The sequence below is a fragment of the Pseudorca crassidens genome, chromosome 10 (assembly GCF_039906515.1).
Source record: "Pseudorca crassidens isolate mPseCra1 chromosome 10, mPseCra1.hap1, whole genome shotgun sequence".
NCBI classification, from domain to species: Eukaryota; Metazoa; Chordata; class Mammalia; order Artiodactyla; family Delphinidae; genus Pseudorca; species Pseudorca crassidens.
Genome location: NC_090305.1, coordinates 102,892,384 through 102,919,025, shown reverse-complemented (window position 1 = coordinate 102,919,025; position 26,642 = coordinate 102,892,384). Strand labels below are relative to the sequence as shown.

General features: G+C 53.7%; 2 protein-coding genes across 5 annotated transcripts in view; one reads left to right on the top strand and one right to left on the bottom strand.

Annotated features, from left to right (window-relative positions):
* Nucleotides 1-9,891, top strand: part of PLXND1 (plexin D1) — a 51,752-nt gene extending 41,861 nt beyond the window's left edge. For 2 of the 4 annotated variants that reach the window (XM_067755559.1, XM_067755557.1), the window contains 14 exons: nucleotides 894-998; nucleotides 1,539-1,669; nucleotides 2,077-2,275; nucleotides 2,937-3,083; nucleotides 3,228-3,384; nucleotides 3,810-3,913; nucleotides 3,996-4,059; nucleotides 4,748-4,782; nucleotides 5,015-5,119; nucleotides 5,654-5,817; nucleotides 6,913-7,060; nucleotides 8,147-8,287; nucleotides 8,432-8,506; nucleotides 8,761-9,891. In XM_067755559.1, the coding sequence (XP_067611660.1) occupies nucleotides 894-998; nucleotides 1,539-1,669; nucleotides 2,077-2,275; nucleotides 2,937-3,083; nucleotides 3,228-3,384; nucleotides 3,810-3,913; nucleotides 3,996-4,059; nucleotides 4,748-4,782; nucleotides 5,015-5,119; nucleotides 5,654-5,817; nucleotides 6,913-7,060; nucleotides 8,147-8,287; nucleotides 8,432-8,506; nucleotides 8,761-8,877 (1,692 nt within the window). In that variant the 3' untranslated portion in view covers nucleotides 8,878-9,891. Of the gene's footprint in view, nucleotides 1-893; nucleotides 999-1,538; nucleotides 1,670-2,076; nucleotides 2,276-2,936; nucleotides 3,084-3,227; nucleotides 3,385-3,809; nucleotides 3,914-3,995; nucleotides 4,060-4,747; nucleotides 4,783-5,014; nucleotides 5,120-5,653; nucleotides 5,818-6,912; nucleotides 7,061-8,146; nucleotides 8,288-8,431; nucleotides 8,507-8,693 lie in introns of all 4 variants that reach the window. The other 2 variants (XM_067755558.1, XM_067755556.1) reach the window with 1 other exon arrangement.
* A 3,643-nt stretch (nucleotides 9,892-13,534) lies between these two features.
* Nucleotides 13,535-17,539, bottom strand: H1-8 (H1.8 linker histone). Its single transcript, XM_067755776.1, has 4 exons — nucleotides 17,258-17,539; nucleotides 15,223-15,565; nucleotides 14,110-14,174; nucleotides 13,535-13,786 (listed from the first exon to the last, which is right to left on the bottom strand). The coding sequence occupies exons 1-4, from the start codon at nucleotides 17,537-17,539 to the stop codon at nucleotides 13,535-13,537; spliced, it is 942 nt and encodes a 313-aa protein (XP_067611877.1).
* Between the last annotated feature and the right edge of the window lie 9,103 nt (nucleotides 17,540-26,642).

The following is a 26,642-nucleotide window of genomic DNA, read 5'->3' as shown; positions in this document are numbered from 1 at the left end:
TCAGTTCGGGCCCCTGCCGGCTACTTCAGGAGCTCCTCGACCCCTCCCTGGGCCCTGAGAACCTAGAGGGCACTTCTGTGCTGATGGGAGAACTTGACAAGTGCAGCCTGGGCCCCTTGAGCAGTACGAAACCTGCACGCCTGCCTGTGGCAGCCTGGGCCCCTGCCCTGGCCTGCCGAGGGAGAGGGCCCAGTTTCCCCCACTTGCCTTCTCTGCCCACTGATGTTTTAATTGTCCATACAGAAGCTGGCGGCCAGGCCCACTTTTCTCGTGGGGGTGCTGGGCATGCCTCCCCTCTCAGGGGGTGAGTAGAGGCACCAGATCACTGCCAGCCCCTCTCCTTTCTGAGCCCCTTCCCAGGGAGGCTTCTCTGGGTCTCCACATCTCCTCCTTCTGTCCACTGGACTCTGTCCCATCCCTTCCATGCCTCCTTGTGCTGCTCCAGGGGCCGCTGCCTTGTCCCCACCTCCCCTGGCCTGTCAGGAGTGTTTATGCCAGTGGCCAGCAACCTCCGCTGGCCCTGTCCACACTGTTCTCCATGCAGCAGCCACAGAGAGCCCATATTGTGGTCCCTGCAGGCATTTCTGCCTCAGTTTCCCTCATTCTGCACGGAGCTGCTGTGGCTTCCCCTTCAGCCTCCTGCACTCGAGCTTTGCCACACCTGGGCTCATGCTGCTTCTGCTCCTTTTCCTTCAGGAAGCCCCCGAGGACTCCCCTCCCCTCTCCTCTGGAGTCCTGTGGCACCTGGGTGTGGCCCACTGCCTCTTCTTCCTTTGTAAAGTGGGCTTTGGCATTTGTCGAGTGGCCCCTGCATGCGTCAGGGGAAGGTGCAGCCCTGCCGAGATGCTGGGGGTCTGCGGCCCTGCTGAAGGGCTGGGGGTCTGCCTCCACAGTGCTCCTCCCTCTATGAAGAGCGTTACGTCCTGCCCTCCCAGACCCTCAATTCCCCGGGCAGCTCCCTGGTGCAGGAGACCCACCCACTGCTGGGAGAGTGGAAGGTGAGTAGCCCTCCACCCGTACACACACACACACACACATTGGGCTGCCTCAGGGCAACCCCATCTCTCTCTGGGCCCCACTTTCCAGCTCATCTGACCCATTGATCCTAATCATGGGAAGTTGGGAGGAACCTGCCATTGTATGGTAGTGAGCCCTCCATCACAGGAGGTATTCAAGGGGCTATTCAGGGTGTTCTACGTGCTGACCCCCAGGCCAGGTAGAGATGGGAGAGGATTGGGTCCCCCTGGACCTCCCACTCCCCCTGCTGCTTAGAGAATTGAAGGTGAGAGGGTCCCCCCCCACCTCACACAGGGATACTGGGTTGCCTTCAGGCACCCTTGCCTGAGCTTCACTTTTCAATTCAACTGAGCCACTGTTCCCATTCACAGGGAGGTAGGAGGCGTCTACCACTAAAGGTAATGAGCTCCCCCTCCCAGGAAGCACTTGAGGAGCCATTCAGGGCATCCTAAGTGCTGACTCCTAGGCCAGGCAGAGACACTGGACCTCTGTGGACACCCCCTCACTGAATGCTTCTGCAGATCCCCGAGAGCTGCCGGCCCAACATGGAAGAGGGCATCAGCCTGTTCTCCTCGCTGCTCAACAACAAGCACTTCCTCATCGTCTTCGTCCACGCACTGGAGCAACAGAAGGACTTCGCGGTGCGGGACAGGTCAGGCTGCGAGGCTCTGGGGGAGGGCAGGGGCCTGCTGGAGGCCACCCAGCCGGTCCTGGGTCTGCCTGGCTGGATCCAAGGCTGGGCCAGTTTCCAAATCACCATGTCCTTGGGGCAGCTGGCATCTCCCCAGCGTCAGACCCTGGGTGCTGGGGCGTTGGAGGTCCTGAGACCCCCCTCCCCATTCTTCCCCTTCCTGGTCTGCTTGCCAGGACAGGGCTCGTGGGCATGGCGGTTGCTGTGCATGGTAGGGAAGGTAGCCCTTTCTCCAGCGAGATTTTAGTCACACTCACCCGTCCATTCCAGCGACAAGGTAGCAGCAGAACCCCCACTGCGTGGTCCTCGGAGCCCAGGGCCTTGCGGTGCGGGTGGTGCTGACGCCCCCAGCCCATGCCCACCCACAGGTGCAGCCTGGCCTCCCTGATGACCATTGCGCTCCACGGCAAGCTCGAGTACTATACGGGCATCATGAAGGAGCTGCTGGTGGACCTCATCGACGCCTCGGCCGCCAAGAACCCCAAGCTCATGCTGAGGCGCACGGAGTCCGTGGTCGAGAAGATGCTCACCAACTGGATGTCCATCTGCATGTACAGCTGCCTGAGGGTGAGGGTGCCGGGCAGCTGTGCCGCCGCCTGGACCTGATTTCATTTTATTCTCATGCCAACTCTGCCGAAGGGATTATCATGTTCTTTGTGCAGATGTGGAATGGGGGGCTCAGAGGGCACAGGGACAGCCCCATAGGATCCATTATACAGATGGGGAAACTGAGGCTCAGAGAAGGCCTGACTTCCTGCAAGGGCTCAGAGCCAGCCCAGGACGGAACAGAGGCTCTGTCAGTGGCATTGTTTCAGAAGATTGTTTTCTCAGTCCTCATATGCCCCCTGATGTGCCTTTGAGTCCAGCTCTGCCACTTCCCTGCTGGGTGACCCTGAGCAGGTTGCTTGCCCTTTCTGAGTCTCGGCGTCTCAGCAATGAGAATGACACCCCATACCTGGAAGGGTTGCTGGCAGGATGAAATGAATGTGGCCACCCACATTAGGCGATGTTCGAGCTTGGAGTCCACAGAGACACCTCTGGGTGGGGGATGGGAGGCAGTGGCACCAGGATCAAAAGGAGGGTATGAGCAGGCAGCCACGGAGGTATTGGCAGAAGCGGGTAGCGAAGGCATTCCAGGTTGGGGCCGGACTCTGGAGTGTGGGCTGGAGGCCAGGGGCTGGGCCAGGCAGTCTGGCCTCAGCCTCTGACAGGCGCGCACCTTCCGCAGGAGACAGTGGGGGAGCCGTTCTTCCTGCTCCTGTGCGCCATCAAGCAGCAGATCAACAAGGGCTCCATCGACGCCATCACAGGCAAGGCCCGCTACACGCTCAACGAGGAGTGGCTGCTGCGGGAGAACATCGAGGCCAAGCCCCGGGTGAGCCGGGCGGGCGGGCAGGGAGGGGTCCCGCACCCCCGGAGAGTCCCGGCTCCACTGCTGCCCGCCCCCCCCACTCCCCACAGGCTGTCTCCCCTCCAGGGCCCGGTGGTCGCCCGCTGACCCTCCCCCTCTCTCCTGCAGAATCTGAACGTGTCCTTCCAGGGCTGCGGTATGGACTCGCTGAGCGTGCGGGCCATGGACACAGACACGCTGACGCAGGTGAAGGAGAAGATCCTGGAAGCCTTCTGCAAGAACGTGCCCTACTCCCAGTGGCCGCGTGCCGAGGACGTCGACCTAGGTGGGCAGGGTAGGGCAGGGGCGGCAGGCGTGGGGCTGCTTCAGCAGCGCAGGCTCCTGCCTTGGGCGCACACACTCCCGCCGCTCATTAGATGTGCGCTAGCTGTGGCTCTGGGGACGTGCAGACAGATCAGCTGCCGGGAGCTCTGTGTGGGGCGGGGAGGGGAGACAGGGCCTGCGGTGGGAGGCCGATGCAGGCTGCTGCCCCAGCAGCTCTGAGGTCCCAGTGATAGCCCCGAGGATGAGGCCTTTCCAGAGCTCCTGCTCTGCGCCCGGCACCCTCTCCCCTCCCCGTCTCCCAGATGGACGAGTAGAGGCTCAGAGACAGGTGTGGGTGCCCCCGGTTCTCTCCCCGTGTGGCCCGCTGGGAGCCTGCCTCCCCGTGGCCCCTGCTCCCAGCCCTGATGCCCTTCCCCCTGCCCGCAGAGTGGTTCGCCTCGAGCACGCAGAGCTACATCCTGCGGGACCTGGACGACACCTCGGTGGTCGAGGACGGCCGCAAGAAGCTCAACACGCTGGCCCACTACAAGGTGGGCCCCGGCTCCACCCACCTCCCACCACTCCCAACCTCCCTGACCTCCGACCTCTGACCTCGGCCTCTCTCCCCCTCAGATCCCTGAAGGTGCCTCCCTGGCCATGAGCCTCACAGACAAGAAGGACAACACCCTGGGCCGAGGTAGTGCTGGTGGACGTGGGGAGGGCCCCTTCTGAGCGGCCCCAGTGGGGAAGCTGAGGCTTGGAGGGACGGGGCTGGGCCGGGCTGAGGCTCCCTGCTGGGGGCGGGGCCGGGCCCCCCTGCCGCAGGGCTGCTTGGCAGGGCCTGTGGCCAGGCCTCTCAGCGCTGGATTCCTGCAGGCAGCAGAGAGAGGCCCCAGGAGGGTGGGATGTGATTCCAAGAGGCCATGTGGGCTTTGGCCTGTGTCCCCGCCTCAAACATCCCATTCATACCTTCAGATGCCCCAGGCCTGGGGTCCTAGGCTCCTCTGGGTCTTGGGGTTCCCTCCTGAGGCAAGGAGCAGGCTCTCGGGTCTCTCCCAGTGAGGTCTGGGCTGGGGGGTGAGGGCCGCCGCCCTGCCCTACTCGAGGGGCCGTGACCATCTCCCTGCTGCTGCCGTCACCTGGTGGATGTTTCCGTCTGTCAACGCCTCTGTCTTTCTCTCTCTACCTCATTCTCTGCGTGTGTCTCTGGATCTCGCTCTCAGCTCTCTTACTTTGCATTTCTCTCTCTGTGCCTTGTTCTTTCCACATGTCCGTTTCGCTCTGTCCATGGAGCTCAGTTTCTTTCTCCATCTTTTGGTCTCCATTTCTGTTTCTCTCTCTCCCCACTCCTCTCTCGTTTATTGTGTGTGTTTTCCCTCTCGCAGTGAAAGACTTGGACACAGAGAAGTATTTCCATTTGGTGAGTGCCCTGCCTCCGGCCCTGGGCGTGCCCGCCCTTCACTGGGTGTCGGCTTGGCTTCCTGCCACCCTGGGCCTCTGGGGGCAGTGCTTGCAGGCCCTGGGAAAGGCTGGAGTGGGGAGCGGGAACGGGACCCAGGGTAGCTCGCGTGCACCACAAAGAGAGCCCAGTGCCCACGGGCGGCCGGGGATGGTGCCTGGCGCCAGCACTGACCACTGCCCTGGCCTCCCAGGTGCTGCCCACGGATGAGCTGGCAGAGCCCAAGAAGTCCCACCGGCAGAGCCACCGCAAGAAGGTGCTACCAGAGATCTACCTGACCCGCCTGCTGTCCACCAAGGTGGGCCCACCCTCATCTCTGTGTCCTCACTCCAGTGGGTCAGCTGTGAGCACACACTTGGAGTGAGGGGGACAGTGCTTCCCCTGTGGGGCCAGCCAGGCTCTGGGGCGAGAGGCTGAGGGCTTTGGGTCCCAGCTGAGGAGGGGTTTGCTCCCAGTATGAAGGGTGCCCGATGACAACTTCTCTATCAGCCCGTGTGACATGGAGGGCAGCAGAGGCCCAGTGATGCCCCCAAGGCCACACTGCTGGGGCAGCAGAGTGGGCGCCTGGGAGCTCACACTCCAGCCCAGCAATTCCCTGCTCTATGTCTCAGTCCTTCCAACACCCTTGTGGGGTAGGTTGCACTAACCCGTTTCACAGACAGGAAGACCGAGGCCCAGAGAGGTTAGATGACCAGCCTGATGCCACGTAGCTTCCCCATTCACCCAGCACCGCTCAGTCCCAGCACCACGGGCTCCCCTGAACTGCCAGAGGTGCCTGCTTACCCCCCTCTGTGTGGTCCTGGGCTGACGACGGCCACCTCCTTCCATGCAGGGCACGCTGCAGAAGTTTCTGGATGACCTGTTCAAGGCCATTCTGAGTATCCGTGAAGACAAGCCCCCACTGGCCGTCAAGTACTTCTTTGACTTCCTGGAAGAGCAAGCAGAGAAGAGGGGGATCTCAGACCCTGACACCCTACACATCTGGAAGACCAACAGGTGGTGGGCCAGTGTGGTGTGGGTGGGAGGCCAGGGGGGGAGGGCTGTGTGATTCACTCTATCATTGGGGGCAGCAGTGGTGCGGGGGTTCAGAGCCTGGTCTCTCAGCCCACCGGCCTGGGTTCAATCCCTTGTGCCATTCCAAGCTGTGTGACCTTGGGTAAGTGACTTAACCTCTCTGTGCTTTAGTTTCTCCTAGCTATAAAACCAGGGCAGTAAAAGTAACCCACTTTAATTTTAAGAATTAACTAAAAGTGAGCATTGTCTAAGTTTTGCCCTTACCATCACTCTCCTCCACCCCTCTGCGGTGGGCACCGTCAGCTCCGTTTTACAGATGAGCACACTGAGGCTCGTGGAGATGTTCCTGCCCCCGATCACATCCCTCCTTTGAGGCACGGTTTACCTTTTCATGGTCACAAACCCCAACAAGAAGTTGTTGAAAACCTTAGCCTAACGCTCAGAAAAACATGCCGCAGACCTAGAAGTTTCTGTGTAGCTGCAGGGGCTGCTCAGAGCTCTGGTTGGGGTGGGGTGGGGGGGTCTGTATGTCCCAGGCTGCCCAGTCACTGGGGAGGAGGGTGTTACCAACCCTCTGGCCCCCTGAGGCTAAGGATCCAGGCCTCTTCCCTCCCTCAGTTTGCCTGGTGACCCAGTTAATGATGGACTTCCCGCAGCCATGCAGGGGCTGGAGGAGGAGCCATGGGCTGCGAGGCGGGGGCAGGGCGGGGGTTCTAATGGGAACCAGGACTGTCTCGCTGGCTCCAGGCTGCTGCGTGAGAGCGGGCGACTCTGCAGGGGTGGGGCGGGCAGCAAGGGTGAAGTCAGGCCTTGCAGCTCCTGCCGCAGCCCGTGGCCCTCTCCACACAGGAAACCCGGCTCCCAGCCCCTCTGCTGCCCCAGCCGGCCGGGGATGGCCATCAGCCGCATTTGCGGGGGAGCAAACCGAGGTTTCCAGAGGTTCCGTCCTGTGACTAGTCTCCGCTGGCCTCGAGGGGCAAAGCCAGCCTGTCCCAAGCCCCCTCGGCAACCACTGCCTCTGCTGCCCACCCCCGGGGGGGGCTCACGCCGCTGCCCCTGTCACTCTCTGTCCCACAGCCTTCCTCTCCGGTTCTGGGTGAACATCCTAAAAAACCCACAGTTTGTCTTTGACATCGAGAAGACGGACCACATCGATGCCTGCCTCTCAGTCATCGCACAGGCCTTCATCGACGCCTGTTCCATCTCGGACCTGCAGCTGGGCAAGGTCAGCTGCTCCTGGGCAGCCCATCTGGTGCTGATGGGGACAGAGATCTTCCTGGGAGGGGAAACAAAAGAGCTCAGATCTGGGGGACGTGGGAATGAACGCGGTCATCAGAAGCGGGGGGGGGGGGGGACTCCCAGAAACCGCCACCCACAGTCAAACTACGTGGCTGCAGACTGGCTGCAGCTGCCTCAGGTGTGCCCCGCACCAGTTCCCAACGCTGAGGCCGTGGAGCCAGGCCGGGAGAAGCCAGAGCGAACGTGGAAAGCCTGTGTGGTCTGGCACACCATCGGAGATCCGTGGGCTCCGGACGGCAGCCCTGATGGTCAAGAGCCATCCAGTGGGCACTGAGTGAAGGGGTGGGCAGAGGGGGGCACAAGTGACCAAGACCTTTGAATACATGCAGGAGGGAGACCCCTGAGGCATCTGTCTGCAGGGAGAGGACCCAGCTGGCTTTAGCAGGCCCGGAGGAGAGAGAGCGGCATTCCAGGCCGAGGGAAGGGCCTGGGCCGGGCAGGGAGGCTGTGAGCGTTAATGAAATGGTAGAGTTAGACCTGCCCCTGCAGGAGGGCCGGTGCCCGGCCCTGTGTTTAGCCCATGACTTTCAGAGAGAGGCCACGAGAGGCAGAAAATGCCGTCACCTCTCACACACTATCTCGGAAAGCAGGACGCCCATGACAGAGAACTGGGAACATACTTGGCACGTTTTGCTTTCAGGCGTAGGAAACATGTGGTGGGAAATATTCCACTGAGACAGCAGTCAGGCTTCCAGAAATCTTAGCCACCAAGACCCATATCCCTAAGCAAGGATACAAACAAAACAGCCTGCGTGTCAGAGAGCTGGCACAAGCCCATGCACTTTCCCCCCAGAAGTCGGTCCCCCCTTGAGGTCATCACCCTCACACTTCCGTAGAAAATAGGGCAGGGGTTCCAAGTATAAGGGCGGAGAGGAGAGGGGTGGGGGTCCCTGGTCCAAAGCCCGCAGGGCGGGGACGTTCAGTGATGGGCTCGTTTGTGTGGCAGGAGAGACGAGGGCTCATCCAGGAGAAAACGAGTCTGTGTCTGAATCCCTCACTCCTCTCTGCCCAGGACTCACCAACCAACAAGCTCCTCTACGCCAAGGAGATTCCCGAGTACCGGAAAATCGTGCAGCGCTACTACAAACAGATCCATGACATGACTCCGCTCAGCGAGCAGGAAATGAACGCGCACCTGGCGGAGGAGTCACGGGTGCGCCGCAGGACCTCGCCGGGCGGGACTTGACCGTCAGCGAGGAGCTGTGTTTAAGCAGCGAGTCTTGGCTGGGCTGGGCTGGGCCTGGTTTTGACCATGGAGTCAACCTCTCTCCGACTTCCGCCTTGTCTTTCCTCACAGAAATACCAGAATGAGTTCAACACCAACGTGGCCATGGCAGAGATTTATAAATACGCCAAGAGGTATCGCCCACAGGTGAGTAGCCCCCAGCGCGAGGCCCCCCTCGGAGCTACGATGCCCCCATGTCAGCCCTGCTCACTGCCACCTGCTCAGGGAAACAAACCCAGGGTGAGGGTCCCTCTCAGGCATTCATATCCCCAGGACGTTTCCGCTTTGGGGTGGCCACCAGCAGTGGAAATCCAGGCGGTGTGTTCTCCCCCAGGATGTGCAGTGGGACCCGGGGGTCCTGGGCCCGGGCTTTGGCCCAGCTCCCTCCGCTTTCCCCTCAGATCATGAGCGCCCTGGAGGCAAACCCCACAGCCCGGAGGACGCAGCTGCAGCACAAGTTTGAGCAGGTGGTGGCCCTGATGGAGGACAACATCTACGAGTGCTACAGCGAGGCCTGAGCCTGGGGGATGGCAGGACGGGCGCCCTCCCTCGAGTTCGCTTTGTCCCCAGTGCCTCGGACTCCGGCTGGGAAACGACGCAGCACGAGGGGCCTCTCTGAGCCAGCCAGCGGAGCCCCCAGCCCTGGCCCCTTGGGCACCATCCCCTCCCACCTGCCCCCAGACCCGGCTCTGGGCTGGGGGCTCAAATGCTGCAGCCGTTCCCCGGTAAGCCTCCCACCGTCCACCCAGCACAGCCTGGACGGCACCCCACTTGCTCTACCCTGCACGGCCCAGTGCTAACGAACCCACCGATGGGCGAACAGGCCACCCGGCCCTGAGGTCGCAGCCGGAAACACTACCTCATCCTACCCGGTGGAGGGGAGGCCCCTTGAACCAGCCCTCAGCTGGTTTCCACTTCTTCAACCACCAAAATGTCGTCCCCTTCTCTACTCACCTGCAGAGGACCCTGGCCACACGCCGTCCAGCAGTGTCAGGTTTCTGTTCTTGAGCGGCCGCTGGCTGAGTGGGCAGCACCACCGCCCGCGGGAGGCTCTGTGCTGCCCTGGGAGCCGGGCGGGCAGGGGCCGAGGGGACAGGTGCTGGGCGATCCTGGTCTCGAGGGAGGGGAGGGGGCTGAGTTGCACCGAGGCTGTAGCTGGGCTACTTGATCTTGCTGGAAGTGTTTCTAAAGAGAGCACCACTTTTTGTTGTTTTTTTTAAAAAAAGCTTTTATATATTAAAAAACTTATCGCGCGCCAACTGTGAATAGCTGCCACTAGTGCAGAGGACCCGGGGAGGGGTCCCGAGGGGCTCCCAGCGCAACACTGGAAATGACTGTTCCAGGGGACAGGCAGACCTGGCAGAGACCCCCCGCGCCCTGAGAACACCATCCTTTCTGTTCTGCCAGAAGCGGCTGGCTGGGGCTGACCCAGCCAGTGCTGGGACAGGTCGCAGACCTTGGGGCTGGGCTGGAGGGGGAGGCTGGGATGCTCTGGAACCTTCTTTATAATAAAAGCCTGATGGGAAAACCTGCCGTGGGCTCCAGCCTTTATCCTGAGATGGCTGTACTTGTAGCAGAAAGGAGGGAGGGGGGCCTGACTTAGGACCCTGCCCGGCTCCCCTCGTGAGGGGTGGGCAGATACCAACTCCGCTTCCAAGAAGGTTCAGTGGGGAAACGCGGGCATCCACTGACCGCCAGGAATATGTCACAGCTGCTGTGTGCCATCTACCCCTGGGTAGGCCCTGCTCCTAACCTACTTACCTATGTAATAAGCCGTGAGGAACAGAATATCATCCCCATTTTACAGATGTAGAAACTGACTCTCAGCACAGTCGAGGAATTTCCCATGTCACGGCACAGGGAAGCCAAAAACCAGCTTGCGTGGGCCCCTCATTCCTCTGTTCCATGCTTCCTCCAGGCTGGAGTTCCCACAGCGGCCCCCAAAGCGTGTGGGGAGCTCCAAGGTGACCACCCTGGAAAGAGAACTGCCGTTTACACACTCGCCCTGAATTTGTCATAAATATATACCATTAACTCCATTATTCAGATGAGGAAACAGAGACAGTTTCTCCCAGGCTGGTATAACCCTGCACTATTTCTCACCTCAGCACATGACTTGGGATCAGCAAATACCACAGAGACCCCCAGCCCACCCAGCTGGCTCTAGGCCTGAGCTGGGGCTGAGGTTCACTGACCCCCAGGAAAGGTCACTAAAGGACCACCTCCAAATCAGAAGCGGCTTAAGTTAGTTTTTTCTTTTTATGAAGGAAAAATAATCCCCCCCCACACACACCCATTAATCAGGAGTAAGAGCCAGGACAGAAAAATTCGTACAATTTAAACAAAATCCCAAAAATACCAGTTCTAGAATTGAGAACAGAAAAATGAGAAAAGTCAACAATTTTTAGCTTTAAAAATAGCCTCTTCCTGTAGTGCCTTCTGGGCGGAGATTCTTTATCTTTTCAAATTCTCTATTCTGATCACTGATGCCTTTTTATTAAGCAGCAGACTTTCTAGTCTAAGTTATTTACACAATTTGATAAGAATTTTTGGGGGGGGGGGTGTGATGCTAGAATGAATACATGTTTTCTGCAGAACTGTCAGGAAGTACGAAAAGCCTGAAGAAAATAAAAGCTACCCTAACCCACCCATGGTTAAAATCTGAGAGCATGCCATTCCAAACTCCAAATCGTGTGCCTGCCTGGGTCGGAGGCTGAGGAGTGATAATCGAGATCAGGATGTACTCACCATTTCGCAGCTGCCTCGTCCCCCATGCAACATCTTCCTATGCCATTAACTATTCCATGGCCTGTTTTAATGCCTGATTAACAGGCAATTCCTTCTTGAAGCTTAAAAACGCATTTGCACAGGGAGGACATCTCTAGTTTCTAGGGTCATTTCTCGGCACAGAAGGTGGCCAACCACTGTGAACCACCCCCAGTCCTTGTCTGGGGCCCTGAAGACTTGCCTTGGAGCTACAGGTGTCCCTTAGCTCCGTCTGAGGGTCACAGGAGGTGGAAACTTTGGCGTAATGTCTGTCCTCAAGCAGGGGAGGAGGCCCTCCCAAGTCTCGTGGGTGCTGGGTGCTGGGTGCTGTCCGGCCTCTGCCAGGTCAGGGCTACTGGCCTGCTGCCAGCTCGTGGGGGTGGGATGCCCGGTGATGCCCAACCGCCCCCCCCCAGAAGCTGCCCAGGGTGCCTCCCCCAACCAGAACCCCTAAGGGGGAAGCGCCAACCCAGCTCACTACCGTCTGCTCACTGTGCCCCTCGGGGCTCTGCTGGCAGCCACGTTACAGATGCCCCAGGGAAGCCAGGAAGCCATCGGCAGTGAGACAAAGCCTCACGTGGGATTCGGGGACGCGAGAGCAGGGCTGAGGGAGCAGCGGCAGAAAGGGGACAGTCTGATGCTCCATGCTGGGCTGCCTCAGTTTCCCTTTGTGTCCCATCTTCCCCTTCCCAAGTGCCATCCAGCTTACCTCTGACTCCCTTCAAATCCACCCCTTCCGTCTCTGCGCACTCCCTGCCTCAGCAGTCACCCCTCATCTGGACCACCTCTTGGCAGCCCCCTGAACGAGCTATTCTCGCCCCAGGAGGTGATCGCCACACAAGCACTTGTGTGGACCCCAAACTGTGGACCCCTTTCTACATCCACTCCCTCAGCATATCCCATCCACCCTGCTTAAACCTCTACCCAGAATCCACTACTTCTAACCCCTCCCTCCATGGCGGCCCACCCCTCAGCTGGACCATTGCAGGGGTCGCCTCCTTAGCCCCCTGCTGCTTCCCGTGTCCCCCCTGCAGGCACTCCGCTGCTCACTGGCCTCTAATGGCTGTTCATCACAATTAAACAAAACCCAAAATTCCTACCCTGGCTTACAAGGCCCTTCAGGATCTTGCCCTAGTCTACCCTGCAGCCCTTGTTATGGTATCTACTGCTGCGTAACAAACCACCCCAATACATTTGTGGTGCTTATGTGTCTGCCTGGGGCAGGGCTCGGCAGGGAAGGCCCGTCCCTGTTCTACGTGGTGTCAGGGGGGCCACTCAACTGGGATAGGCGATCCATTTCCAAGATGGTGCACTCCCATGGCTGGCAAATTGGTGCTGGCTGGTCAGGGAGCCCAGCTGGGGCTGACAACTGGGGTGCCTCAATTCTTCTCCACCGGCTGTTTGGGTTTCCACACAGCATGGTGGCTGAGTTCTAAGAGCAACTATTAAAAAGCGAAAAAACAACAAGAAACAACCCCCACACAGGAAGTAGAAGCTGCCAGTCTCTTAAGGCCTGAGCCCAGCAACTGTCCTAACGTGAATTCCACTGTAGTCTATTGGTCAAGCAATCAACGAGCCCAGGTTCAAGGGGCAGGGGCACAGACTCCAGCTCTCCATGGGAACAGTGTCACATACGTTTTTAAAACACCCCAGACCTCACCTCTGTCTCCATCTGGGCTTTAGCCACACATGCCTGTCAAGAGCATTCCCACCCCACAGCCTTTGCGCTTTCTCTTCCTTCTGAGGATTCCCGAGGGGCCCACAGTCCTACTCAGTGACTAGTCGAACAGTCCACACCTCCTCTCAGCTCCTCTAACCCCTCCTCTCCGCAGCCACAGGGATCGTTCTCAACACACACCACGTCAGCCTCTTCCCTGCCTATAACCCACCCTGGCTCCCCACTGCCCCCAAGACGATGTCTGCCCTCCTTAGTCCACCCTTCCACACCTTCCTGCCCCATCTCCATGGCCCGGGGCTCATGCCACCCCTCCCCCACCTGTTCTCCTCTCAAAACCACAAATCCCCATCCTCCCAGCTCCACCCCACATTCTGGGCCCTCTGCCTGCAAGGCCCTTCCCCTCATCTATCTGGCAATTCCTACTCATCCTTTAAAACCAAAAGCTGCCCCCTCCAGGAAGCAGTCCCAGATCTCAGGCTGCATTAAACACCTTTCCAGTGCCTCCACGGGTGCCTAGGTGACTTTGGATCCCTGCAGCGGTCTGCATCTCCCCAGGGCAGAAGCTTCTATCTGGGTCCTAGCCCTGGATGGCCAAATCCTTAGACCTCAGCCTCCTTCCACACCAATTTGTGGGGGGGAAAGTCTTTATTGATAAATAGGTTACAGTGAAATAGAGTGATAGTTTTTAGGGGAATAAAAAGGTAGAATCTCAGTCTGTCTCCACCCCGCCTCTAGTTCTCGGCTTCTGCCTTCTTACTGGCCGCTTTGGACGCAGAGGACTTGGTGGGAATGCCAGGCTTTCTCGGGCCTTTAGGGGCCTCTGCCTTCCTGGCCAGTGGTACAGGCTCCATCTTGGACCCACTGCCCTTGGGAGGAACAGGGGCCTTGGCTTTAGGCCCCTCCCCGGCCCCCTGCGCAGCAGCCTTTTTAGGGACCTTGCTGCCCATCTTCTTTTTGGCTGGGGAAGCAGCAGCATCCTCGCCCTATAAGAAAGCAAACCAGGAGCAAGGGGACAGAGCTGGGCAGGGCTGGGTGCACAGCTCAGAGCCCACGAACTTAGGGGTGAAATCCCAGCGCTGGGTCACTTTCGACAAGTGACCTCACCTCTCTAAGTCTCAGCCTCTTATCTATAAAATGGGGATGGTGATCCTCACGGCGCTGAAGGGCCGGGGAGGGGAGGAAAGTGCTCTGTACTTTGTAGGAAAATAAGTTGCCCCCTTCCTCGGCTGACCCCTCTGGGGCCGGGTGGGGATGCCCAAGCTCTGGTCGCTGGAGACCCGGAGCAGGAAGTCACCCAGGCACCTACCTTGGTGACCGTGGGTTTGGAACTCTGACTCCCAGGCTTTGTTTTCCTGTGGGCCTTGGTATCTGCTGGAAGAGGGGATGGCATGTGAGAAACACCCCTTTCAGGAGGAGCTGCTGCTGGGCAGGAAGGTTCAGGGGTCCCACAGCCCTCGTCCTGCCCAGGGCCCAGTCCTCACTCTGACACTTGCAGGCTGTGTGACCTGGAGCAAGTAGTTTAGCCTCTCTGAGTCTGGGTGCCCTAGTCTGCCAACTGAAGGTAGCAGCCTCTCTCCCACGGACAGTTGGAGGATTAACTGGACAGTGGGTGACCACCCCTCACTCCGTTCACAGCTCCACGCCTGCCCACACCAAATGCCCCCGACAGGTGTATCTGCCTCTAGCCTTTAACCCATCTTCCACATGGCAGCCAGGATACATTTTTCTTTTATTATTATTATTTTTTTGCAATACGTGGGCCTCTCACTGCTGTGGCCTCTCCCGTTGCGGAGCACAGGCTCCGGACGCGCAGGCTCAGCGGCCATGGCTCACGGGCCCAGCCGCTCCGCGGCATGTGGAATCTTCCCGGACCGGGGCACGAACCCGTGTCCCCTGCATCGGCAGGCGGACTCTCAACCACTGCACCACCAGGGAAGCCCCAGGATACATTTTTAAGAACACCTTGGGCCCTAGCTCTCCCCTGTTCAGAGTCTTTCTGTGGCTCCTCATCGTCCTCCAGATAAAGTCCAGCCTCCTGCTGCCCTTCACAACCTCCCCTCCCCCTCCCCCAGTGCACACAGACACAACTATTTGTACTTCTTCCACCTTCTTCATGCTTCCAGGCCTCTGCACAAGCTGTTCTGCCTGGGACACCTCCTCCAGGAAGCCTCCCCTGATCCTTCTCAGAGATGACCCCTCCTCCTCTCTCTGCGCTCTTCTCCCCCATACCCACCCCCACCAGCTACCATGCATTCTCTGTCTCTCTGAGTCAAGCCAAGTGCTCAGGGCACACTGGCTAGAAACCCCTCCTCCCAGAGCTGGCCCCTCCATTCCAGCTCATGTCCCGTGGCTGCCAGAAACCCCCTCCCATGCCCTCCTCTCACCCCATTCACATCCATACCTCGGCTGCTCCTTCCACCTTTGACCTCTGACTTCCCGCTGGGCCCACTGGCAATGGGAGGGGCCTGTGTGGCCTTGTCTGGCTGTTGGGAGGACTTCTTGGCCTCACCCAGTCTTGCCTCTTGGTCCTTGGTCTGCTGGCCTTTCTTGGGGGCCTTCTTGGCTGCACCCGGTTTGGGGGGAGCTGTCCTCCCCTCTCCCGGCTTCCTGGATCCTTTTTTCACATCGCCTGGGTTGGGTGGGTTCTTCTTTGACTCAGTTGGTTTCTTGGAGTCCTTTCCCTCAGCTTGACCAGGCCTCCTGGGGGCCGTCATGGTGGACGTCTTCCTGGGCTGGATTTTCCTTTTGTCTTTGGGAACTAACTGGAGGAGGAGAGAACGGGGTGGGATTGAGAGCAGAGGTTCTGGATGTCTTATGCCCCTATACCCTACATGAGGCTCAGAGAAGACCCCATCCCAAAGGAGGGGGAGAGGAAGGCGGCCAAGGGCTTGCGGAGAGCACGCAAAACCACCTCCTAAATGCCGGCTGCCAGTAATGCATTCCGCCCATTCATGCACTGTGAGGAACGGTGCTGCCATTAGGAGCTAAGGAACCCGAGTCTCCAAAACTCACCCAAGCTTCTCCTACCCTCCCTGCACAGGTGGCGGGCACGCGCCTCCCACCCCTGCACCCGGAAGCCTCAGAGCCAGGCTTCTGGGAGCACATCGTGCACACTGAGCCCTAACGGTATCTCTGAGATGCTAACCTATAATCTCCTTTGACCCCCCAACACCATCCACAGACTGTGGCTCGGACTCCCCACCTCCCCGCCTCACACCACTGTGTCCCCAAGTCTCCCTGCCGCTTCGCTTCTGTGTAGTTGGACACGGACATGGAAGTCAGACGGCTGAGAGTTCGTGGCTTCCTGGGGCCTCAACCCCAGCCCAAGGGCGACTCGCCCAAGTCTTCTCCTCCCCCTCTGGCCTCGGTCTCCTCATCTTTACAATGGGGCCAACAGGGAGGGTACAAGTGGCAGGAGGATGCAAGCGTCCCCGGCAAACAGGTGGTCCCTGCCCCTCTAGAGCCCAGCTGATGACGCTGCTCCCAGCATCCCTGGACCCTCACGGCTCCCCGTTACCCACCAAGACCAGAATCAACTCCCACTCTCTGCACACACACATTCCTGACTCCGTGGTACCCAAGACCCCCTTCCCTGCCTCCCAGCTCATTGGCCCACTTTCCTGACCGTCTCCCAGTCACACGCACTCCCAGTGCCCTCTCTTGCTTCCCTTCACCCCACCCTGTGCCCCTGGCCTTGCCATGGCTGGTGTCCAATCTCTGACCCACACACCCAGAGTTCCAGGAGGGGGGATCCCCTGTGCTCAGCCACCCTATTCCCACAGGGATTGGAACGTGGAGGTTGAGAACGTTCCACCGTGTTCCATGGAGCCTGTCAGAGGAACTGCTACTTGCTGGGGCACAGCAGTGACAAGACAGACCCCATGTCTGTGTCGCTGAGATTTCCCTGGTGGCAGCTGGCAGTCATGATGCTGGGGCTTAATTCTGTGGCCAAATTTGCCCTTAGCTCTGGGTGACCCTCCCCTTTGAAAGAGGAGGATGTAGGGGCTCAGGGAGGTGTCAGCCCTGGTCTGGAGACCACGGGTCTGGAGCCAGACAGCACGGGGAACAAACCCCATTTCTGTAACCCCGTAGAGGCCAAGGTTGGGTCTGTGCCGCCCGTGGTAAGGAATTCCAGGAAGGGGTCACGGGCGCCAAGGACCCAGAAGTGGAACAGCTGAGACGGTCTCTGGTCACTCAACACACCCGACAGGGATGGAGGCGGAAGCAGCAGGGTGACTGGGGCCGTGTGGGTGCTCAGCTTTCCCGGGGAGACGGGGGGTCTCGGCAAAGACAGAGGAAGAACGAGAAGAGAAAGAAGGAGAGAGGGAACAGGGCAGGGAACCAGCACCCAGAGGCTGGGAAGAAAGAGCTGGAATTGGGGTTCAAGCCCTCGGGCAAATCCACCTGCACCCTGGGGCCTCTCGCCACCCCCCACCCCATTCCCAGTGCCTGACTTTGAAGCTGCCAGTGGCTCCCCGGGCCTTGGAGTTGACGGGCCTGACAAGGAGGCCGCGGTGCATGCCTGTGGCCAAGGCCTGCTTCAGCAGGTACTTGAACCGGAGGACGTTCACTGTCGGGTACTTCTGCAGGATGTAAACCTTGATGGCCGCCACCGAGGTACCCCGGCGCTGCTCCCCCGCCTGCAGCGCCTCCAGCACCATGCGCAGCACCGGAGGGTGGCGGCGGGGCTCTCGGACGCCGCTCTGGATCAGGCCTACGGACAGACAGCAGGACATCACCCGGGGCCCAGACCTCCCTCAGACCCCGCTGAGGACAAACATGCCTAGTGAAACACCCACTAGGCGCTGGCCAGGCCCCACTGTGTGTGAGCAAGCGGCCGGGGGATCAAGTACACACCCCTCACCCCCACCCCAGGTCAGGGCCACTGCCCCCTGGCCTGGGAGCAGACGTGGGGGCACTGCTTGACCACCCGGGGTCTCCCGGTGCCCGCCGTGGGGCTGGGCACGCAGCAGCCCTCCACGAAGGCTCAATAAAAGCATTAAAGCGTTCTTTAACAAACAAACCTACACCAGGTCAGTTGTCTAGCTCTAACTACCAGTTTACAGGAAACGCAAGGGACATGGGCATGAAATCAGTAAAACCCAGACTGTGAGGAACGCTCCAGAACACACGGCCCGGTTTCTCCCACAAACAAGCAAGGAGGAAAAGACAATGTGGGAAGGGCCCCAGAGAGGAAAGATCCTAAGAACCCCTTTAACCAAATGCAACATGGGGGCCTTGCTCAGACTCAGAATAGGATTTGGACAATCCAACTGGAAAAAAAAAAAAGGCAACTAGACAAATGTGAACACTGGAATATTTCATGATATTCAGGATGATACTGTTTCCACTGTGCTGATGGTATTGCAATTATTTTAAGAGGTTCTTATCTTTTAAAGATAAATACTGAACTGGGACTTCCTCGGTGGCACAGTGGGTAAGACTCCGTGCTCCCAGCATAGGAGGCCTGGGTTCGATCCTTGGTCAGGAAACTAGATTCCATATACATGCCACAACTAAGAGTTTGCATGCCACAACTAAGGAGCCCATGTGCTGCAACTAAGGAGCTGGTGGGCTGCAACAAAGGAGCCTGCCTGCCACAACTAAGACCACGTGCAGCCAAATAAATAAATAAATAAAAGATAAATACAGAACTGTTTACAGATGAAATGATAAGTCTAGCATTTACTTCGAAATAAGACAGTAGGTGAAACAAGGGTACCTACAGGCTGTTAGCTGTTGAAGTCGGGTGATGGCTGCCTGGGGTAGGGGCGCAGGTCACTGTATCATTCAGTCTAATTTTGTGTCCATTTAAAAGTTTTCATCAGGGCTTCCCTGGTGGCGCAGTGGTTGAGAGTCCGCCTGCCAATGCAGGGAACACGGGTTCGTGCCCCAGTCCGGGAAGATCCCACATGCTGCGGAGCGGCTGGGCCCATGAGCCACGACCGCTGAGCCTGAGCCTCCGGAGCCTATGCTCCGCAACGGGAGAGGCCACAACAGTGAGAGACCCACGTACCACAAAAAAAAAGTTTTCATCATGGGACTTCCCTGGTGGCACAGTTGTTGAGAATCCACCTGCCAATGCAGGGGACACGTGTTCGATCCCTGGTCCGGGAAGATCCCACATGCCGCAGAACAACCAAACCCATGCGCCACAACTACTGAGCCTGTGCTCTAGAGCCTGTGAGCCACAACTACTGAGCCTGCATGCCACAACTACTGAAGCCCACACACCTAGAGCCCACGTTCCACAACAAGAGAAGCCACTGCAATGAAAAGCCCATGCACCACAACAAAGAGTAGCCCCCGCGCACCCCAACTAGAGAAAACCCGTGCGCAGCAATGAAGACCCAACACAGCCAAAAATAAAATATAAATAAATCAATTTATTTAAAAAAAAGAGTTTTCATCATAAAAAGTAACAAAAGAATTTCACTCCTATGCCCAAGAGAAAAGCAAATATACATCCACACAAAAATGTGTACACAGATGTTCATAGCAGCATTATTTATAATAGCCCAAAAGCAGAAACAACCCCAAAGTCCATAAACTAGTGAATGGATAAATAAAACGTGTTATAGACGTAAAATACAATGTCATCCAGGCAACAGGAGGAATGAAGTACTTCCTTGAAAACATTATGCAGAGTGAAAGCAGCCAGTCACAAAAAGTCATATATTGTATGAGTTAGTTTATATGAAATGTCCAGAATGGGCAAATCAGAGCCAGAAGGTAGATTAGTGGTTGCCAGGGGCTGGGAGGTGGGCAGGGATGGGGAGTGACAGCTAATGGGTACAGGTTTTCTTTAGAGAGGATGGAAATATTCTAAAATTGACTGTGAAGATGGGTACACAACCGTGAATATACTAAAAGCCATTGTACACTTTAAATGGGTGAATTGTATGGTATGTGAATTGTTGAGATATCTCGATAAGCTGTTGTTTTTTTTTCCTCAGTACGCGGGCCTCTCACTGTTCTGACCTCTCCCGTTGCGGAGCACAGGCTCCAGACGCGCAAGCTCAGCGGCCATGGCTCACGGGCCTAGCCACTCTGCGGCATGTGGAATCTTCCCAGACCGGGGCACGAACCTGTGTCCCCTGCATCTGCAGGCGGACTCTCAACCACTGCGCCACCAGGGAAGCCCGATAAGCTGTTATTTTTAAAAAGTTGCAAAGGAGAGTAGGACCCAAGGGTGAGGAGGGAGACAGTGTGAGAAGTTGTCAGTCACCGTAAATCACATAAAAGTGGTTTAATTATGAAACCTGATTTAAACATTGTGATTAGAAATGTTCATTTCCAACCAATTTGCAAAAACTAAAGACAAAAAAGGAATCAAGTGGCTAAAATATATATATATATATATATATATATATATATATATATTTATTTTTTTTTTTTTTTTTGAGGTACGCGGGCCTCTCACTGTTGTGGCCTCTCCCGTTGCGGAGCACAGGCTCCAGACACGTAGGCTCAGCTGCCATGGCTCACGGGCCTAGCCACTCCGTGGCATGTGGGATCTTCCCGGACTGGAGCACAAACTAGTGTCCCCTGCATCGGCAGGTGGACTCTCAACCACTGCGCCACCAGGGAAGCCCATAAAAAATATATTTTTTAAAAAACCACATTTTAAAGTGAAAAAATAAAACAACCTTGTACATATACAGACTGCTATATCAAAGCCACGTGGGAACTACAAACCAAAAAACTACAATAGATACACACACAAAAAAGAAAAAGCAACCCAAACACAACACTAAAGATAGTCATCAAACCACAAGAGAAGAGAACAAAAGAAGGGAAGAAAGAAGAGCAACAAAAACAAATCCAAAACAATTAAGAAAATGGAAATAGGAACACATGTATTGATAACTACCTTAAATGTAAATGGATTAAATGCTCCAACCAAAAGACATAGACTGGCTGAACGGATACAAAAAAAGACCCATCTATATGCTGTCTACAAGAGACCCACTTCAGACCTAGGGACACATACAGACTGAAAGTGAGGGGATGGAAAAAGATATTCCATGCAAATGGAAAACAAAGAAAGCTGGAGTAGCAATACTCATATCAGACAAAATCAACTTTAAAATAAAGACTGTTACAAGAGACAAGGAAGGACACTACACAATGATCAAGGGATCAACCCAAGATATAAAAATTATAAATATGTATGCACCCAACGTACAAGCACCTCAATATATAAAGCAAATACTAACAGCCATAAAGGGAGAAATTGACAGTAACACAATAAAAGTGGGGGACTTTAACCCCCCCACTGACACCAATGGACAGATCATCCAGACAGAAAATCAATAAGGAAACACAGGCCTTAAATGACACTTTACACCAGATGGACTTAATTGATATTTATAGAACATTCCATCCAAAAGGAGCAGAATACACATTCTTCTCAGGTGCACATGGAACATTCTCCAGGACTGACCACATGCTGGGCCACAAAGCCAGCCTCAGTAAATTTAAGAAAATTGAAATATCAAGCATCTTTTCTGACCACAACGTTATGAGATTAGAAATAAAAAATACAGGAAAAAAAACTGTAAAAAACACAAACTCGTGGAGGCTAAACAATATGTTACTAAACAACCAATGGATCACTGAAGAAATCAAAGAGGAAATTAAGAGAGACAAATGAAAATAAAAACACAACAATCCAAAACCTATGGAATGTAGCAAAAGCAGTTCTAAGAGGGAAGTTTATAGCAATACAATCTTACCTCAGGAAACAAGAAACATCTCAAATAAACAACCTAATCTTACACCTAAAGCAACTAGAGAAAGAAGAACAAACAAAACCCAAAGTTAGGAGAAGGAAAGAAATCAAAGATCAGAGCAGAAATAAATGAAACAGAGATGAAGATAACAATAGAAAAGATCAATGAAACTAAAACCTGGTTCTTTAAAAAGATAAACGAAACTGGTAAACCTTTACTAGACTCATCAGAGAAAAAAGGGACAGGCTTCCCCTTTCAATAAGATTAGAAATGAAAAAGGAGACTACTACAAGCAACTATACACCAATAAATGGACAACCTGGAAGAAATGGACAAATTCTTAGAAAGGTACAACCTTCCAAGACTGAACCAGGAAGAGATAGAAAATATGAACAGACCAATCATGAGTACTGAAATTGAAACTGTGATTTAAAAACTTCCAACAAACAAAAGTCCAGGACCAGATGGCTTCACAGGCACATTCTATCAAACATTTAGAGAAGAGTTAACACCCATCCTTCTCACTCTTCCAAAAAAAATTGCAGAAGAAGGAACACTCCCATTCTACAAGGCCACCATCAGCCTGATACCAAAACCAGACAAAGATACCACAAAAAAAGAAAATTATAGGCCAATATCACTGATGAACCTTGATGCAAAAATCCTCAACAAAATACTACAAACCAAATCCAACAACATGTTAAAAGGATCATACAGCATGATCAAGTGGGATTTATCCCAGGGATGCAAGGATTCTTCTATATCTGCAAATCAACCACTATGATATACCACATCAACAGACTGAAGAATAAAAACCATATGATCATCTCAGTAGATGCAGGAAAAGCTTCTGACAAAATTCAACACCCATTTATGATAAAAACTCTTCAGAAAGTGGGCACAGAGGGAACCTACCTCAACATAATAAAGGCCATATATGACAAACCCACAGGAAACATCTCAATGGTGAAAAAATGAAAGCATTTCCTCTAAGATCAGGAACAAGACAAGGAAGTCCACCCTGACGACTATTATTCAACATAATTTTGGAAGTCCTAGCTACAGTAATCAGAGAAGAAAAAGAAATAAAAGGAATCCAAATTGGAAAAGAAGAAGTAAAGCTGTCACTGTTTGCAGATGACATGATACTATAGAGAATCTTAAAGATGCCACCAGAAAACTACTAGAGCTCATCAATGAATTTGGTAAAGTTGCAGGATATGAAATTAATGCACAGAAATCTCTTGCATTCCTATACACTAACAATGAAAGATTAGAAAGAGAAATTAAGGAAACAATTCCATTTACCATTGCAACAAAAAGAATAAAATACCTAGGAATAAACTTACCTAAGGAGGCAAAAGACCTGTACTCAGAAAAGAAAGAAATCAAAGATGACACAAACAGATGTTCTTAGATTGGAAGAATCAACATTGTGAAAATGACTATATTACCCAAAGCAATCTACAGATTCAATGCAATCCCTACCAAATTACCAATGGCATTTTTCACAGAATTAAAACCAAAAATTTTACAATTTGTATGGAAACACAAAAGACCCCAAATAGCCAAAGCAATATTGAGAAAGAAAACAGAGCTGCAGGAATCTGGCTGCCTGACTTCAGACTATATTAGAAAGCTACAGTAATCAAAACAGTTTCATTGCAGCACTATTTACAATAGTGAGGACATGGAAGCAACCTAAATGTCCATCAACAGAGGATTGGAAAAAGAAGATGTGGGGACTTCCCTGGCAGTCCAGTGGTTAAGACTCTGTGCTCCCAATGTAGGGGGCACAGGTTCGATCCCTGGTCGGGGAACTAAGATCCTGCATGCTGCAGCCAAAAAAAAAAAAAAAAAAAAAAGATGTGCTACATATATACAATGGAATATTACTCAGCCATAACAAAGAACACAATAATGCCATTTGCAGCAACATGGATAGATCTAGAGGTTTTCATACTGAGTGAAGTAAGTCAGAGAAAGACAAATATCATATGATATCACTTATATGTGGACTCTAAAAAAAGGGTACAAATCAACTTGTTTACAAAACAGAAGGGTCACAGATAAAGAAAACAAATTTAAGGGCTTCCCTGGTGGTGCAGTGGTTAAGAATCTGCCTGCCAATGCAAAGGACAAGGTTTTGAGCCCTGTTCTAGGAATATCCCATATGCTGCAGAGCAACTGAGGCTGTGTGCCACAGCTACAGAGCCTGCATTCTAGAACCCACAAGCCACAACTACTGAAGCCCGCATGCCACAACTGCTGAAGCCTGCACACCTAGAGCCTATGCTCTGCAACAAGAGATGCCACCACAATAAGAAGCCCACGCACTACAACAAAGAGTACCCCTGCTCGCCGCAACTAAATAAAGCCCGCACGCAGCAACGAAGACCCAACACAGTCAAGAATAAATAAATAAGTAAATGATTTTAAAAAAGAAAACAAATTTATGGTTACCAGGGGATAAGTGGGGGGAGGGATAAATTGGGAGGTTGGGATTGACATATACACACTACTATATATAAAATAAATAACTTATAAGAACCTGCTGTATAGCACAGGGAACTCTACTCAACAATCTGTAATGCCATATATAGGAAAAGAATCTTTAAAAAAAAAAAGGAGTGGATATATGTATATGTATAACTGATTCACTTTGCTGTACACCTGAAACTAACAACATTGTAAATCAACTATACTCCAATACAAATTTTTTTAAAATGAGACCCAATTAAACTTAAAACTTTTGCACAGAAAAAATAAACAAAAGGACAACCCATGAAATGGGAGAAAATATTTGCAAATGAAGTGACTGACAAGGGATTAATCTCCAAAACATATGAACAGCTCATGCAGTTCAATATCAAAAAAACAAACAAACAACGTAATCCAATCAAAAAATAGGCAGAAGATCTAACTAGACATTTCTCAAAAGAAATACAGATGGCCAAAAAGCACATGAAAAGAAGCTCAACATCACTAATTATTAGAGAAACGCATATCAAAACTACAATGAGGTTTCACCTCATACCAGTCAGAATGGCCATCATCAAAAAGTCTACAAACAATAAATGATGGCGAGGGTATGGAGAAAAGGGAACTCTCCTACAGTGTGGGTGGGAATGTAAATTGGTACAGCCACTGTGGAGAACAGTATGGAGATTCCTTATAAAACTAAACATAGGGCTTCCCTGGTGGCGCAGTAGTTGAGAGTCCGCCTGCCGATGCAGGGGATGCGGGTTTGTGCCCTGGTCCGGGAAGGTCCCACATGACGCAGAGCGGCTGGGCCCGTGAGCCATGGTCGCTGAGCCTGCGCATCCGGAGCCTGTGCTCCGCAACGGGAGAGGCCACAACAGTGAGAGGCCCACATACCGCAAAAAAAAACAAAAACAAAAACACAGAACTACCATATCATCCAGCAATTCCACTCCCAGGCATATATCCAGAGAAAACCATTATTCAAAAAGATACATGCACCCCAAGGTGCATTGCATCACTATTTACAATAGCCAAAACACGGAAGCAATCAACATGTCCATGGAAAGATGGATAAATAAAGAAGATGTGGTACATATATACAATATATACAATGGAATATTACTCAGCCATGAAAAAACCGAAATAATGCTATTTGTAGCAACACCGATGGACCTAGAGATGATCATACTAAGTGAAGTCAGTCACACAGAGAAAGACACATATCGTATGATATCACTCATATGTGGAAGCTGAAAAAAACAAGGTACAAATGAACTTATTTACAAAACAGAAATAGAGTCACAGATGTAGAAAACAAACTTACAGTTACTGGGGGGAAAGGGAGGAGGGATAAATTGGGAGATTGGGATTGACATTTACACACTACTATATATAAAACAGGTAACTACTAAGGACATACTGTATAGCACAGGGAACTCTACTCAATACTCTGTAATGACCTATATGGGAAAAGAATCTAAAAAAGCGTGGATATATGTATACTGTACACCTGAAACCAACACAAAATTGTAAATCAACTATACTCCAAAAAAATTTAAAAAATAAAATAAAGTGGGAAAAAACCCACCTGAAAACTCTAGATCTCAGCAAAAATTGTAAAGAGGCTTAATCAAATTCAACCTCTATTGCCTCCTGGCCAGGAAGAGCCCAGTGTCTGAGAATATTCATTTTGGGGCCAGAGCCTGCTAATCAGTAGAGTCTGAGATCAGTCAGGACCTCTGGAGTCTCACTCTCCTCTTGCAAATAAAAACTTCCCCATCTCCCGTGGTGGGGAGGGGGCCCTAAGGAGCTCTGAGCCCTCCCAACTGCAGTGTCAGAGGGTTTCTGGAGGGACCTGGCCTGGCGTGACAGCTCTGAGACAGGCTGGGACCTGGGACCGTCTGCTGCAGTGCTTGCACCTGGACAGACATCTCCTCAAACATCTACATACAGAGAAACTATAAGGGACTAAAAATAACTGCATGCATGCCCAGTGGGGCAAATTATGGACAACAAGAATCAGAAAAACCAAAAACCCAACTGCTACTTCTGAAGAGCTGGGAGCAAAAGCAGGGTACTGCGCATGCCCCCTGCACACACCACCTAAGGGGTGGGCAGACCACCTAAGCACCCCCTGTGGCCCGACCCCTGGACACACCCTTCCCCCCCACCCCATATGCGGAAGCTGTTTGCACCCCTCCCTCAGCAAGTGAGCAAGGGAAACTGTTACTTGTTTTCGCTCCCCTGCTGCTGCAGCAGGGGTCCCAATAAAGCCTTGTCTGAATTTTTTTTTTTTATTTGTTTTTGGCTGCCTTGGGTCTTCGTTGCTGCGCGCGGGCTCTCTCTAGTTGCAGCGGGCGGGGGCTACTCTTCATTGCGGTGCGTGGGCTTCCCACTGCAGTGGCTTCTCTTGTTGCAGAGCACGGGCTCTAAGCACGCGAGCCTCAGGAGTTGTGGCACATGGGCTCAGTAGTTGTGGCTCGTAGGCTCTAGAGCACAGGCTCAGTAGTTGTGGCACACGGGCTTAGTTGCTCTGCGGCATGTGGGATCTTCCCGGACCAGGGCTTGAACCCGTGTCCCCTGCGTTGGCAGGCGGATTCTCAACCACTGCCCCACGAGG